The 13,845-nt window shown below is 40.8% G+C and overlaps 1 protein-coding gene across 1 annotated transcript in view; it reads right to left on the reverse strand.

Annotated features, from left to right (window-relative positions):
* Positions 1 to 13,845, reverse strand: part of ANKRD31 (ankyrin repeat domain 31) — a gene marked incomplete at both ends in the record, with an annotated part of 57,941 nt that overhangs the window by 42,937 nt on the left and 1,159 nt on the right. Inside the window, 2 exon segments of the mRNA XM_079548508.1 lie at positions 5,047 to 5,111; positions 8,270 to 8,316. Coding sequence (XP_079404634.1) covers positions 5,047 to 5,111; positions 8,270 to 8,316 — 112 coding nt within the window.

Genomic DNA, 13,845 nt, shown 5'->3' on the forward strand with positions numbered 1-13,845 from the left:
TACCTTAAAAGTTTATTTAGATTTAGATAGAAGCCTCAATTTCAAAAGAGCACCTGTTGACTTCCTTAGCAGTGAAAATCCAGAATAATGGAGACTAAAATTGTTATAAAATCAAAGATCTTACGCTTTTGTGAATGACCTGGTAGTGTTAGAAGTCTTCAGAAGAAAGACATTACAAGTTTTTGTCAGAGAAAAAACAAAACAAACATACAATATAAAAATGCCTATTAGAACACTGTATACTATAAGTTTTGATTATGTATTTATGCGGATCCCAAACTATGGAGCATTTGTGCTTCACAATCATCAGGTCAAAGTCTTAGAAGTATCACTGGAGACTGCAGGTTTGAGTCTTCATGCTGAATACAAAACCACAAAACCAGAACTATTTTCAGAAATAAATACTGTTGTTCATTCTCTACTTATAGTTGCTTTCATTTTTATACCAGTTCATAAGTATTCCCCCATAACCCCCCCAATTTATAACTGCTTCTGCAGTCCTAAAACATATCTTTTCTACCTGTCTAAAAAAGTGATGTTGCTTAATAAATACTGAAGCTTAAGGTAATTTACTTCAGTACATTTTTAGACTATTGCTGCCAGCAAGTGGCAATACTGTGTACTGTTAGCATGCTTTAACATAGCTGGTAATGGAATTTGGAGAATGTTCACATAATAAAATAGAAAGGGCAGAAAATTGACTCATATTCAGTTTGTAAGATATTACAGATGTGTGATGATTTAAGCTTTTTTCCTCAGTCTGCTGTTTCCTATACTGTACTCATGCAGTAATTTTTCCTTTTTGAGTATTTGCTACATTCTATTTAACCATTTAGTTTTAGATTACTTCTCATTTTTTTGCAAACTTGAAGCAATTGAGGAAAAGAGAAACACTTTACAATTCTTCAAGCACAGAAAGTTGTACATAGAGTCAGTGGCAGGTATGTACATGAGTAAATTTCTACAAATAAGGTTTGATGGACCAGCTGAAAGGTAGGTATAAGTGACATCTTTATTATTGGAGAAAGATCAGTCAGGCACAAGCATCTAATATGTTAGGATCCTGAACACCCAAACACCAGCTGAAATCCATCACTTATATATGACTAGTGTTCTACACCTCCCTCCGTTCTAAACACAAGTGCCTACCTGCTAGCAAAATCCTGTAGGACTACAAACAATTTAAATCTGCCAAACATAACTTTAGCATCTTCCCTCTCCTGTCACTTGTCTCAAAGCCCAATGCCTACAGTTCCTACATCTACAACTGTCTGTTGAAATAGACAGAAAAGATGGTGAATGAATAGGGGTGAGAGAGCTGGCAATGGACTGAAGCACTGGCAGGATTCTTACATAAGAGCATTCTTTTTTGTGCACCCAGTCAGGTAAACACAGTCTAAAGTGACAGTATTTTCAATCAAGGGAAGAGCAGGATTCCTCCTCTGTCAGTAGATCAACAGTAAAATAACACCATTATGGTTGACGCAGTTTCAGCTCTTCCTCTTCCAGAAGAGCTATGCTTCATGCAATTCATTTCACAAAGAAATACTACATCAGAATAACAATGAGAAAAGGTATCTCATTGGCATTAGTTTATTACATTTTTAATAAAGTTTGAATACCATCCATCATGGTATCTGCAAATCTCTTCCACTAAGCAGAAGCATGGTTAAAAAAAAAAAAAAGAAAAAAAAAAAAGAAAAAAAAAAAAAGAAATGAAAGCCTTGGTTCAAATCCCATTACCTTAGGGTCTTCATATTCTCCATTATATCTGGTACCATTCCAAATCAAGGTGCTCCTTAATCTAGACTCAAAAACTGCTTACCTTCTAGCAACAAATCAGAACCTCATTGCCCCAGTCTCACCCAGGAAACATACACTGGTTAACAGTTGAGCACGGCCATGCTCCAAATCAGAAACTCACACAGAAGAAACAGGAAACTGAAGTCAAGTAGAGGTCTCATCTAAGAACCTTATTTGACCACGGATATAGAAACTGTGGGTTAATAAACTCACTGCACCAAATAGCTAAACCTCAAAATAAGGCTTAGCCAAGCTTTAACAGTTTAACTCTCCCTACCCACTGTATAAGCTGGAAAGAGGCACATCACTTCCAGCAGATGGCAGTACATTCATATCTTCGTGAATCTTAATATAAGGACTTCTTTTTTTAAACATGTTTGAAAACAATTAAAAAGTTATTGATATTGTATCTTGCAAATGTTGCAAAGAATGGAAGTGGACTGAATAATACTGAAGAGCAATCAATGAATGTTTTGGAAATAAGTTCTGCTGCAAAGTTCAGTCTTTCAGTACACACCAGAGAATCAGCACAAGAGTTAAGGCTTCGGAAGTATCAACACTCCTGGCTTCTGGGAGAATGCTGAGCTGAAAGTTATTGCAGTATAGTGGGACGTAAGAGATGCAAAAAGAGAATCACAGAATGGTTGAGATTGCGTTAATTAATGAGCTTCTCATGTATTTTCAGAAGCAGATAAACAAAAATTAGTGTTCCCAGTCACTGCTGGTTGTCAAGGTATCTATCCCACCCTTTTTTCAAAACAATAGAAGCTTGTGGTGGTCATAAGTTTCATCGCAAGATCTTTTCTTTCTGTACCTTGACAGTGCCAACATCAGTCAGTAGGGAAAAAGTACAGTTCATAGTAACCAATTCTGGTCTTCCTACTACAGGCTACCAAAATAGCCTCTGGAAATCTTCTCAGTGTACTTCACCTGGCTGTTCTTCAGAGGCACAGGCATTTTTTGCTCAGCCCTGCAAAATGGGAGTGTTTCATTTGCTAACCCCCACTACTGTAGTTGGATATTGGTTAGTTGTATAGGTTTCAGAAAGAAATACTGAAACTGGGATTTTATTGCAAGTTAACAGACATTTTCTAAAGAACCTGCAGATGACAGCAAGGATTCCATTTATCACTAAGATCTTAATTTCTCTGAGACCTTCCAGATAACATCTTCAGACCTGCAGACATTCTTATAACGGCCCATGACATAGTAACAGGAACTGCTGACACCAGCTAATTTTTTTTTTTTACTACAGACACAGCAATACATCTGATTTCAATTGGAATCTCCTTGTCAAGTATCTATGGACCTGAAAGCAATGACCTGCTCAGGGATGATCTGAAACAAAATCAAAAAGCACAAAGATAGCCTTCTGCCTCAAAAGGCCAATAGTAGGAGACAACCATGGAGAGGCTGCAGACAGCAGCATAAAGACATGATATAGTGGCAAATGCTCTAAGAACCTCTTCATGCTTGCTCTCCCTCTGTCAGTCAGAGATAAATAAGCTCAGGAACACGACTGCTCAGACCTCTGTGACCACAAAAGCCATGACAGGAATGTGCTGGAAGAAAAAAGGATGAAGGAGGAATGGAGGGAATGTTTGACCACTGCATGTTGATATAAGTGGTTACAAAGAACCCGTGCTCAGAATACTCCCATGTTTCACATAATACATTATTGAAATTTTGGCTACAGTTTCCAAAAGATGTGGGGGTGGGGTAACTCCTCCTTCCCTCCAAAGTTTACTTTATTTTAAGGACAAAAAAAACCTGTTTGCCAAAAGGTAATGACTAAAATAATTAGTATTACTTTTGAGTTACATTCATAACATTCAGGTTGTATTCAGTTTACCTAAATTAGTCTTACATCGCTGCCAGCAGATATAAGGCTGAGATTATAGCATTATTTCCACACTTTCTCATGCTGTATTGGCACTATCATATCTTCTGTGGAGCTGCTTTGAAAGTATAATCTGGCTAAACCAACTTGAAAAAAAATTGATGAACAACACCTAACAGCTACTGTTCCTACTGTTATTTAGAACAGTGGTCAAACAAGCACTAATGCTGGAACAGGAAGCAGTAAAAACAGATGACATGGAAAACATGCAGCACCTTGTAATACTCAATTAGATAGGCTTACATGGAACAGAATCATTTCCATTTAAAATGTGACAAATCAGAGAAAAGGTTTCTCAAAAGTCATTTTCTCTTTTACCTGTCAACAGCAAACTCTAATGCGAGCAGCACTGGGATTAGAAAAGACACATAACAAAAAGACTGGTTCTACACATGCAAGTACCAATAATGATGAGGAATGACAGCTAAATATCATTCTTCCAAGCCCTCAGAAAAGATTTAAATTTGATACTGATACCATGCTGTGGATAGCCAAGCTGCCAATGGAATGTTAAATACATCTCACAAAAAGAAGTATTAAAAACTTGTAAGAATTACAAAAACTATTTGCTAGAGTACTTCGGGGTTATTTGCTTTTCTGATACTCCTGATAGGGAAAGCAAGTTTGTCCTTTTCAGACTTGGAAGAATCCCTCACTGAAATTAACATTGGCTAATTGGTTTCAAAAAATGGACAAAGACCTGGAAAACTACAGGCCGCTGAACTTCACATCTGTGACTGGGAAGATGATGGAGCTGATCCTCCTAAAGCTATATTAAGGATGTCATACACAGGTGAAAAACTGATTGCTTAATAGAACAACATTTAATAAGCTGACTACCATCCATGCCAAATTTATTAAAAACTAAGCTAATTAGCAGATCGTGGAACACAGAATTACACATAGACTACCCCATCATTGTGCAAACAGACATTGTTATGCATTTCAGTTTATTATCTCCTTCTTTATAAAGAAAGGATTATCCCAACACTGGATCACAGCTAATCTTATGAGTATTCAAACATGGTTAACCCAGATTTTTCTATTTCAGAACCTGAAAAGAATGTAATAAAACCTTGGGGCTCGGCAACATCTTCACCTTCTCATTACACTTGTTTCTAAAATTTGAAAGGTTGTATCATCATGAAATATCAGGGACCAGACTTTGATACATTACTGGAGAGAATGTGCTACACAGAACATTCTTTTCCCATAGTATTCACTTCTTTCGCAAGCCACTGGGCTCTTTCACACACACAAAAAAAGAATGGAAGGTTCAATTATGTCATTAATAATTAATAGCTACGTATTTACAACAGGAAATGTACAATTTCTGTAGAAAACTGATATACCTGGTTTTCATATGAAGGATTAGGAGCTATACAGTTGATTTCTGGAGAAAAAACTCCTAGGGGAAAAAAAGTACAGCATATAATTAAAGGTGATTTTCTGTCCTATTGTTCCACACATTTCTACATGTATCAAATTATTTGATGCTGAATAAATATAAGTGGTTTATGTCCCTAACTAAGTCTTGAAACTACAACATTGGAAAAATCAGAAATAAAGCAATTTGACCAAAATTATTTGTACTTCTTAAAAAAATAAACAGAGAGAAAACTCTTGGGAAAAAAAAAAAAAAAAGAAACTTTCAAGTTCGGACCTTAGGCTATAAAACTACAATACACTGAGAAGTACTCAAAATTAATGTCTTTGGCAGGCATGCCTAACCCACAAGCTGCACGTGGCTCAGTTCATCTCATCCTGCAGCTTTCAATTTATGTTTGCAACTTCATTTTCAGTCAACATATATATATTACCTGAGAATTTTCAAACAGAATGTACAGAGTCACAATCAGACATGCAACTCAAAAAAAAAAAAAAAAAAAAAAAAAAAAATCAAAACACAAAGTCGATCATATCTTTTTACCACAGAGAATTAAGCCAGATGTTTCCACCCTTCACATTATGTAAGTTTGTTTATTCAATAATACAAAAGCTGGATCCTCTTGTAGTAACTTTGGCAACCTCATCACCTATGGATGGACACATCACATAGGTCCTCCAAGCTGCCAGGAAAGCTTCTCCACATCTCCAGTGTAGCCTGTGCTCCCCAGCAATTGCAGATCTGGATGATGGTAAAGAATTAAGGGCAATTGATGTGGCTCTTTCCTAATCACTATAGATGACATTCCAAAGTAATGATCAGGTGCATTACTTTGTTTTGCTTTATTCTGCCTCATTTCACTTAATATTTCATTGCTTTAAATGCAAGTAAAGATAAATACTTCTTCAACTTGGTGTCTGTGTCCTTCATGCTGACCTAGTCCGTCGGCAAAACAGAGACATCCTCACTCCCACAAACTGAAGAATGAGTCAGATAAGCACATCTTAAATGATCTTTACCGAATGATGCCAAGTTCTTCATAACTATGAAAGGTTCTGCTTCAGGAGATGATAGCAATAGGAAAAGTTTCCTCAAATTTCAATGGATTGCAGATAAAAAGTATACTAATTGAGTAAGCTGATTTTAAATAAAGATGCTTTTGAATACATTCAGGTCTTTAAATTGGCAAAAAGATAAATAAAAAGAAACCTAAAGAAAACTAAGAACAATTTGTGTCACTTGGAGCTATTAGACTGTTAGAATAAAACAGAAGGAAATTAAAAGAAGTCTGCAAAGGAGCCAAGGAGGTTACAATAAAATTATTGTGTATTATTAACTACTACCCTCTCCTTCATGCAATCTCTTTCAAGGGAATTAAGGAATATTTTAAAATTTTAAATGAAAGTGCACGTATTTATATTTAAAATAATAATGGAGTTAAGTATCTGAAGAGAACAGATATATTTAACAATCTTACAGATTTATTCAATAATAATATATGCTACTGCGGTTACATATGACTACATGTCTATTACACGGATGTATATTTCATCTACATCTTTCAGTTCAAGTACTGTGTATCAGAATGAAAATAACATTTCATATAGTCCTTAAGCAAGACATCCTCACTTAGAAAAAACAGAAATTAAGTGCAAAACAATTTTTAAAACACTGGAAGTGTGCCCATTTTTTCTCTAAACTACTAACTAAAAACACATATTTCATTCACTTGCAGTTCATGAAATTGGATAGAGGTGTTGGTTGATACTCAAACATGAGCCAGCAGTGTGCCCAGGCAGCCAAGAAAGCAAATGGCATCCTAGAAGCCAGCAAGAGCAGGGAGGGCATCATCCCTCAGTACTGAGCTCTGGTGAGGCCACACTTTGAATACTGTGTTACTTTTGGACCCCTCTCAAAAAGGACTTTGAGACCTTAGAGCTCATCTAGAGAAGGACAGCGAAGCTGTGAAGGGTCTGGAGCACAAGTCCACAAGAAATGGTTGAGGGAATTGGAATTATTCAGTCAGAAGGAGGCTCCTTATCACCCTACAATGTCCTGGAATGAGTTTGTGGTGCACTGGGGGGCAGATTCTTCCAACAGTGATTGAACAATTGGGAAAAGCCTCAAGTTGTGCCAGGAGAAGTTCAGGTTCGATATTGAGAAGAATTTCTTCTCAGATAGAGTGGTAAGGTACTGGAACACACTGTCAGGGAGGCAGTGGAATCACCATCCCTGGAGGTGCTTAAGCAAAGAGCAGATGCAGTACCTAGGGAGGAGTGGTCCTTGAGAGCAGCTCGGCAGAGAAGGACCTGGGGGTCCTGATGGACGAGAGACTTAACATGAGCCAGCAGTGCGCTCTGGCAGCTCGAAAGGCAAATGGGATCCTGGGCTCCATCAGGAGAGGGGTGGTCAGCAGGGACAGGGAGGTGATTGTCCCTCTCTACTTGGCCCTTGTGAGGCCCCATCTGGAGTACTGTGTCCAGGTGTGGAGCCCTCAGTACAAGAAAGACATGGAGATTTTGGAAAGGGTCCAGAGGAGGGCGACTAAGATGATCAGGGGGCTGGAGCACCTCCCCTATGAGGACAGGCTGAGGGAGTTGGGCTTGTTCAGCCTGGAGAAGAGAAGGCTGCGGGGCGACCTCATTGCAGCCTATCAGTACCTGAAGGGAACCTACACCCAGAAGGGGAGTAAACTCTTCAAAAGGGCTGACAATAGCAGGACTAGGGGAAATGGATCCAAGTTGAAGGAGGGAAGATTTAGGTTGGATGTTAGGGGGAAGTTCTTTACAAGGAGAGTGGTTAGGCCCTGGAACGGGCTGCCCAGGGAGGTTGTGGATGCCCCGTCCTTGGACGTGTCCAAGGCCAGGTTGGACGGGGTCCTGGGCAACCTGATCTAAATGTGTATGTTTGGTGGCCCTGCTAGGCAGGGGGGTTGGAACTACATGATCCTTGAGGTCCCTTCCAACCCGGGTGATTCTGTGATTCTGTGACACGGTTTAGTAGACAGTATTAGTGGTAGGTGAATGGTTAGAGTACATGATCCTAGAGGTGTTCCAATCCTAATGATGCTATGATTCTAATATTTAATTGTTGGTGTTATGAACTCTGGCAACATCCACAGAAATGGTTTGCTGAGAAGAACAACTAAGAAAAAAGACCGAGAAAAGAATCTGTCTTACCTCCTATTTCAGTGGTTAAAGTCATGCTGGTGTTAACGAGAGATAGCCTTAAAAAAAAAAAAAAAAAAAAAAAAAAAAAAAAAAAAAAAAAAAAAAGTCAAACCACTGCATTATCTTCTCTTCACTCATATAAACTCGAGGACGCTAATCCTGTCAGCTGCCTTTGTTTGGGTACCGACAGCCTCCGGCCAGCATGAAAGCCAGTCCGAAAGAGCGGCACAGCGTCCCACAAAGAAACCCAGACCGCCCGTCCTGCCGTCCCTTCTCACTGCACGCCACTGACGGTACACCTGACAACAGCCGCACTCAAGGTAAACGCAAACAGAACAGTTTGGAACAGCAATTTGGAACAGGGGCAGTTCCAATTGCAATACCTTAAAGAATACGAAAGAAAGCACCGTGAAAACGCCATTAAAAGCAGCAGAGAAGTAACAGCAGCGATCGTATTTGCTGGGTTTTTTGTTTGTTTGTTTCCTATTGAGCAGGATTCTCACACCTCCACTGACTCACACGTTACCTGTGTAGGTAAGACCGAAGGGTGCAACTGTAGGGCGAGGAACCACCTAGTCCCAGTGTAAAAAAGCGGCCCAAGAAGAGGACGGAAAAACTCCCCGGCACCACACAGCCACCAAATAAAGTTCAAGTCATGCCGCTTCTGCGCTGGGCTGCCGGGTGCCCGCTGCCTTGACCCAGACCTGCGGCCTCGCCTCAGCGCGGCACGGAGCGCACCGCTCGCGCGTTACCACCTCAAGCTGCTGAGCTGCTCCTCCTCCTCCGCATCGCTTCTCGCCGCGGAGCCCCACGCGCCGCTCTCATCGCAGACAACAAAGCCACACCGATCCGACATTGCGCTACCGTCCCACTTCCCCCTTCTCTCCTTTTGTCTCCTGTACTCCCCCCGCCCCTCAATCCTCACTGGTCCTGCCCCTCCCCTGCTCCTCACTTGTCCTGCCCCTTCTCTCCTTCCCGCTCACGTCCTCCTCCCTTTCCCGTGCTTTCCCGCCAAAGCCCCGCCGTGGTCCGTTCCTCCACAGCGGCGGTGGACATTTTGTGTGCGCTGAGGAGGAATGAGCGGGAACGTTAAGACAGAAGCCGTTAGTCGGGCTGAAGAGGCGCAGGAGGAGCGGCTCGCCCTTTGTAAAGGGATTTTGCTCCCCATGGTCTTTCAGTAAGACTAGCATTGGCCTACCTGTGGTGGTGGGCCTCGGGCTTCTGCCACATACACTCTTCTCTAGAGCCCTCAGCTGTGTGTCCGCCCAAAATTCTTTGCCCTCATTTCTCTGCTTCTGTGGCTGCCTATAAGGAGCTAACTGAACCTTCTTTCCTGAGCATGATGATTTGCTTATGGCGTCAAGACTAGGAGTGTGTTTGAAACACAAAATAATATTATCAGTCTTGAGACAGAAGAAGCTTGCAAACAATGAGTCCTCGCAGACAAGTTGAGCAGAGGCTTGCAAATTCCTCTCCGTACGATGGCTGTAAACTCACCAAATAAGGCTTCACTTATAAAGGTCAACTGACAACTTGAGCATGTGAACTCTGGACTTACTGCATGGGGTTAATAGGCTAATATTAAGTTCTCCACCTTGGGCAGCATATAGTTAGAGCTAATTATACATATGATGTGTGATACAGAGGGTAGCTCACATACATGGGGGAACATGTATTAGGTGGACTGGTAAGACTGTAATCTCCAGGCACTTTAGTCAGAGGAAAGGAGAAGGGACAATACGGTTGGGAAATACCTCTGGTAGGTTGAGAGACCCAGTGGGGAAGTGCCCCTAGTAGATTATTTATTTGAACAAAGAAAGCTAAAGACCCTCCTGTGTCTCTTTTTGCTATAAAAATAACTGGGCAAGCCTTCTTGAGAAAAAAAAAATTCCTGACAGTCTCAATGTTGAATATATTTACACAGAATTTGTAGGTGCACTCTCATACGTAGCCCTCTGACCACCTTTAGTAGCATCAGAAGAATATCTCAACACTGCCTCAGGATTGCCTCTCAGTGTGGTGTTTTCATACAACATTCTATTAATTGTTGAAAGAGGGAAACTGAGAGAAACTAGAGACACAATTAGATACTCTCATGATTGAAAACCAAAACCTAAAAAGAGGGATGGCCAGCAGGGAGAGGGAAGTGATTGTCTTCTTCTACTCTGATTCGTGAGGCTCTACCTGGAGAACTGTTCCAAGTCTTGAGCCTCCAGCACAGGAAGGATGTGAAGCTGTTGGAGCAGCGCTTCTATGAAGAGAGGTTGAGGGAGTTGGGATTGCTTAGCTTGGAGAAGAAAAGGCTCTTTGGCGACCTCATCGCAGCCTCCCAGTATTGAAGGGAGCTTACAAGCATGAGGACTGACGTTTTACATGGTCTAATAGTGATAGAAAATGGGGGAACAGTTTTAATCTATAAGACGGGAGATTTAGGTTAGATGTTTGGAGGAAACTTTTCTCTCAGAGGGCAGTGGAACAGCTTGCCCAGAGAAACTGTGGGTCCCCCCCCCCAGAAGTTTTCAAGGCCATGTTGGATGGAGCCCACAGCAGCTTGATCTGATGGCTGACAACCCTGCCCATGGCCTAATCCCTTAACCTTATGGCAACCCAAGCCATTCTATGAATCTATGAGTCTAAAAACAGAACTTAGGGAACTTAAAATGCTGTTAGCGTCAGCTGAAAGAAGGAAAAATTAAATATTTTACTAAGCCAGACTGCATTCTCAGTCTTGGCTAAACAATTCCACAGATTAACACATTCTGCCAGTTCCAGTACATGATGGGAACATCTGGTGATGACATCCATGAACCAGTGGAAAATTTGGATTTTGATCTTACCCCGTGACTCATACATGTGTAACTGTTTATCAAAATCGAACCTATTATTTCTATACCAAGAGGACCAAGAAGAATTTTTACAAATTTTCTTGAACATGAGGCCTTGTCTCCATAAAGTCAGATTTACAAGGATTGGTCTGGTCATAAAGGATTGCCTCACAGCAAAAATCACTCTGTGGCTCCTGGGAAGATTGCACTGACCTAATGTTTTAGGATTTGCTCTGTAGTGTGTCAGAACGTGGAAACTTGATTCAGCCTGGAGTTTTGCTGTTAATGGGGGAGAGGATGAGCCTAATGCTATAGATGTTAGATATGTCTGAGCCCCTGCTCCATCAAAAATTGCTGTTGTGATTCAGAGCCCCTTGCCAGTGGCCACATTTACAGATATCTACAGGGACTTGGGAAAAAGGAACATTATCACTCGTTTTCCCTGCATAACTCAACTGTCTGGTGAAAAAGCTGAACAGATGGTGGTGGCTTATGTTTGATTATAAGCAATCTAATGCCCTAAGTGTGCAAAATACTGCAGAATTAAAAACTCAAATTTGGGAAACATCTCACACATGGATGACATCCCTTAATGAAAAGGATGTGCTTTTTGTGTTTCCACTTTGGAAACACTACACAGCCAAACTTGCCTTTACTTTGAAAGGAATACTGTACATTTTAAACAGGCTGCCTAGAGGTATACGAATTTCTATACCATTTCCCACTGATGCCTTGGTGAAGATTTTAGCAGAAACCTGTAGCCACCACAAGTTACCATCTATGCATGCATCAACGATATACTGATAGAAGGAAACAATTCAGCAGAAGTCAAACATATTATGGATGGTGTATAAGAAAAATTAATAACCTCAAGACTAGAAATTGCTTCAGATACCCCAGAAGGAACAGAACATGCACAGAAACCACCTATCAAAAATGAATTCCAACAGCTGCTTGGAGCTCTAGGTTATTGATGTACACACATAACTAATTTTTTCTGTTACTGCTCACCTCTTAAATAATTCACATAAGAAAGGAAAATGGTGTGAATGGAATGAATAGCATGAGAATGTGTTAGAATTATATTGTGGTTTCACCTGGCAGGTGGCTAAGCACCATGTAGTTGTTTGCTCACTCTTCCCCCTTCACAGTGGCATAGAAAAAAAAAAAGAACTGGCACAAAGTACACCAAGTAGAACTTATGAGTTGAGATAAAACTAAGAGAAAAGGAAAAGTATAGTAATTATTACAAATATATATGTGTGAATGTATATAACAAGTAATGCACAAGCAATTGCTCACCACCTGTCGAATGATGCCCAGTTAGCCCCTAAGAAGCAGAAAAGGAAGAGAAAGAATTCCAATTCCTTTCAAAAGTCCTTCTACATGTTGTCATATGGTATGGAATATCCCTTTGGCCAGATTAAGTCAGCTGTCCTGATTCTGTCCCCTCCCAGCTTCTTGCCCCTCCTCTCTTCCCCCAGCCCTTTGCTGATAGGAGCTGAGAAACTGAAACTGCCTTGGCTTTGTACAACTCTGCTTAGCAACAGAGCAACAGGCTCTTCACAACTCTTCTCAGCAACAACTAGAAACATTGGTGTATTTATCCACGTTGTCTTTCTCGTAAAACCAAAACACAGTATCATACCAGCTGTTGAGGAGAAAAAAAACCTCTGTCCCAGCTGAAGCTAACAAATTATTAATAACAGAACTGAGGCCATTCCAACAGCCAGGCCATGTACAGCAGTCTGACCCTATTTATGTAGACTGGGATCTCAGGGAAATGTGGCTCCCAATGTAGTGTCTGGCTAAGAGGAGTATGAGGAACAGAAAGGCTGCTGTAGTTTGGCTCCTAATCTTTCAGTGGCTCTGAAACAAGATATTTAGATCTGGAACATGGTTTGCTGTCCCTACTACGGCCAGTGAAACAGTAGAAAAATGAGATGACAGAGTGTGATCATTTGGGGATCTTCCTGTCTCATGGATTTAGTTCACAAGGGTATACTGCTACCAGCAGGCATTGTTCAGATAGGTCCATGTGTGACTTCATGCAAACACAACTTGGATCTTGAATTGATTGACTGTAGTCATGAGTTGGACAACGTGTGTTTTTTACATTAGGTATTAAAAACACTGGTGCCTGGTTACTTCTTCTGTAAACCTTGTGAGGTCAGCATGAAAAGCAGCTGAACAAGGAAGCCTTGTGGCACAGGATGGTTGTTTGTTTGAGCTAAGGCATGGGTGTCCAACCCTTTGGTTTGCCAGGGTAGCACAGAGTACATACAAATTGAATTATGTAGGTCACTCCAAAAGTAATGCCTTCTATTTATTTCCACAGAAACTCGAATAGATACAAAGAACACTGTTCAATAGATCAATTACATCATCAACTACAGAACGTTCTTTTTCTACAGTCACCACCATTAATGATTCATTTTCATCAGCAATGAACAAGAATATGCATGTCATGCTCATAAAATCAGCACCAGCGGAAGTTGCTGTTGCCACTGCCAAAACGCAACCACTCACTGCCTTGATGTGCTCACAACTACTGTTTGGTTCAGCAAGCATTAGTGAATATCACAAGGTGCCAATTTTTCTGCATGGAGGAATTCAATTCTATACCATTGCTTCATGCGCACTTCCATGTCAGATATCGTTTTGTCAGACTGCTCCTCTGCTGCCAGCTGTCACACAACAACATGTAACGGAATATTGGCAAGAAGGTTCAACCTCTGCTGCCATACCACCAGCATCATG

The sequence above is a fragment of the Tetrao urogallus genome (assembly GCF_951394365.1).
Source record: "Tetrao urogallus genome assembly, chromosome: Z".
NCBI classification, from domain to species: Eukaryota; Metazoa; Chordata; class Aves; order Galliformes; family Phasianidae; genus Tetrao; species Tetrao urogallus.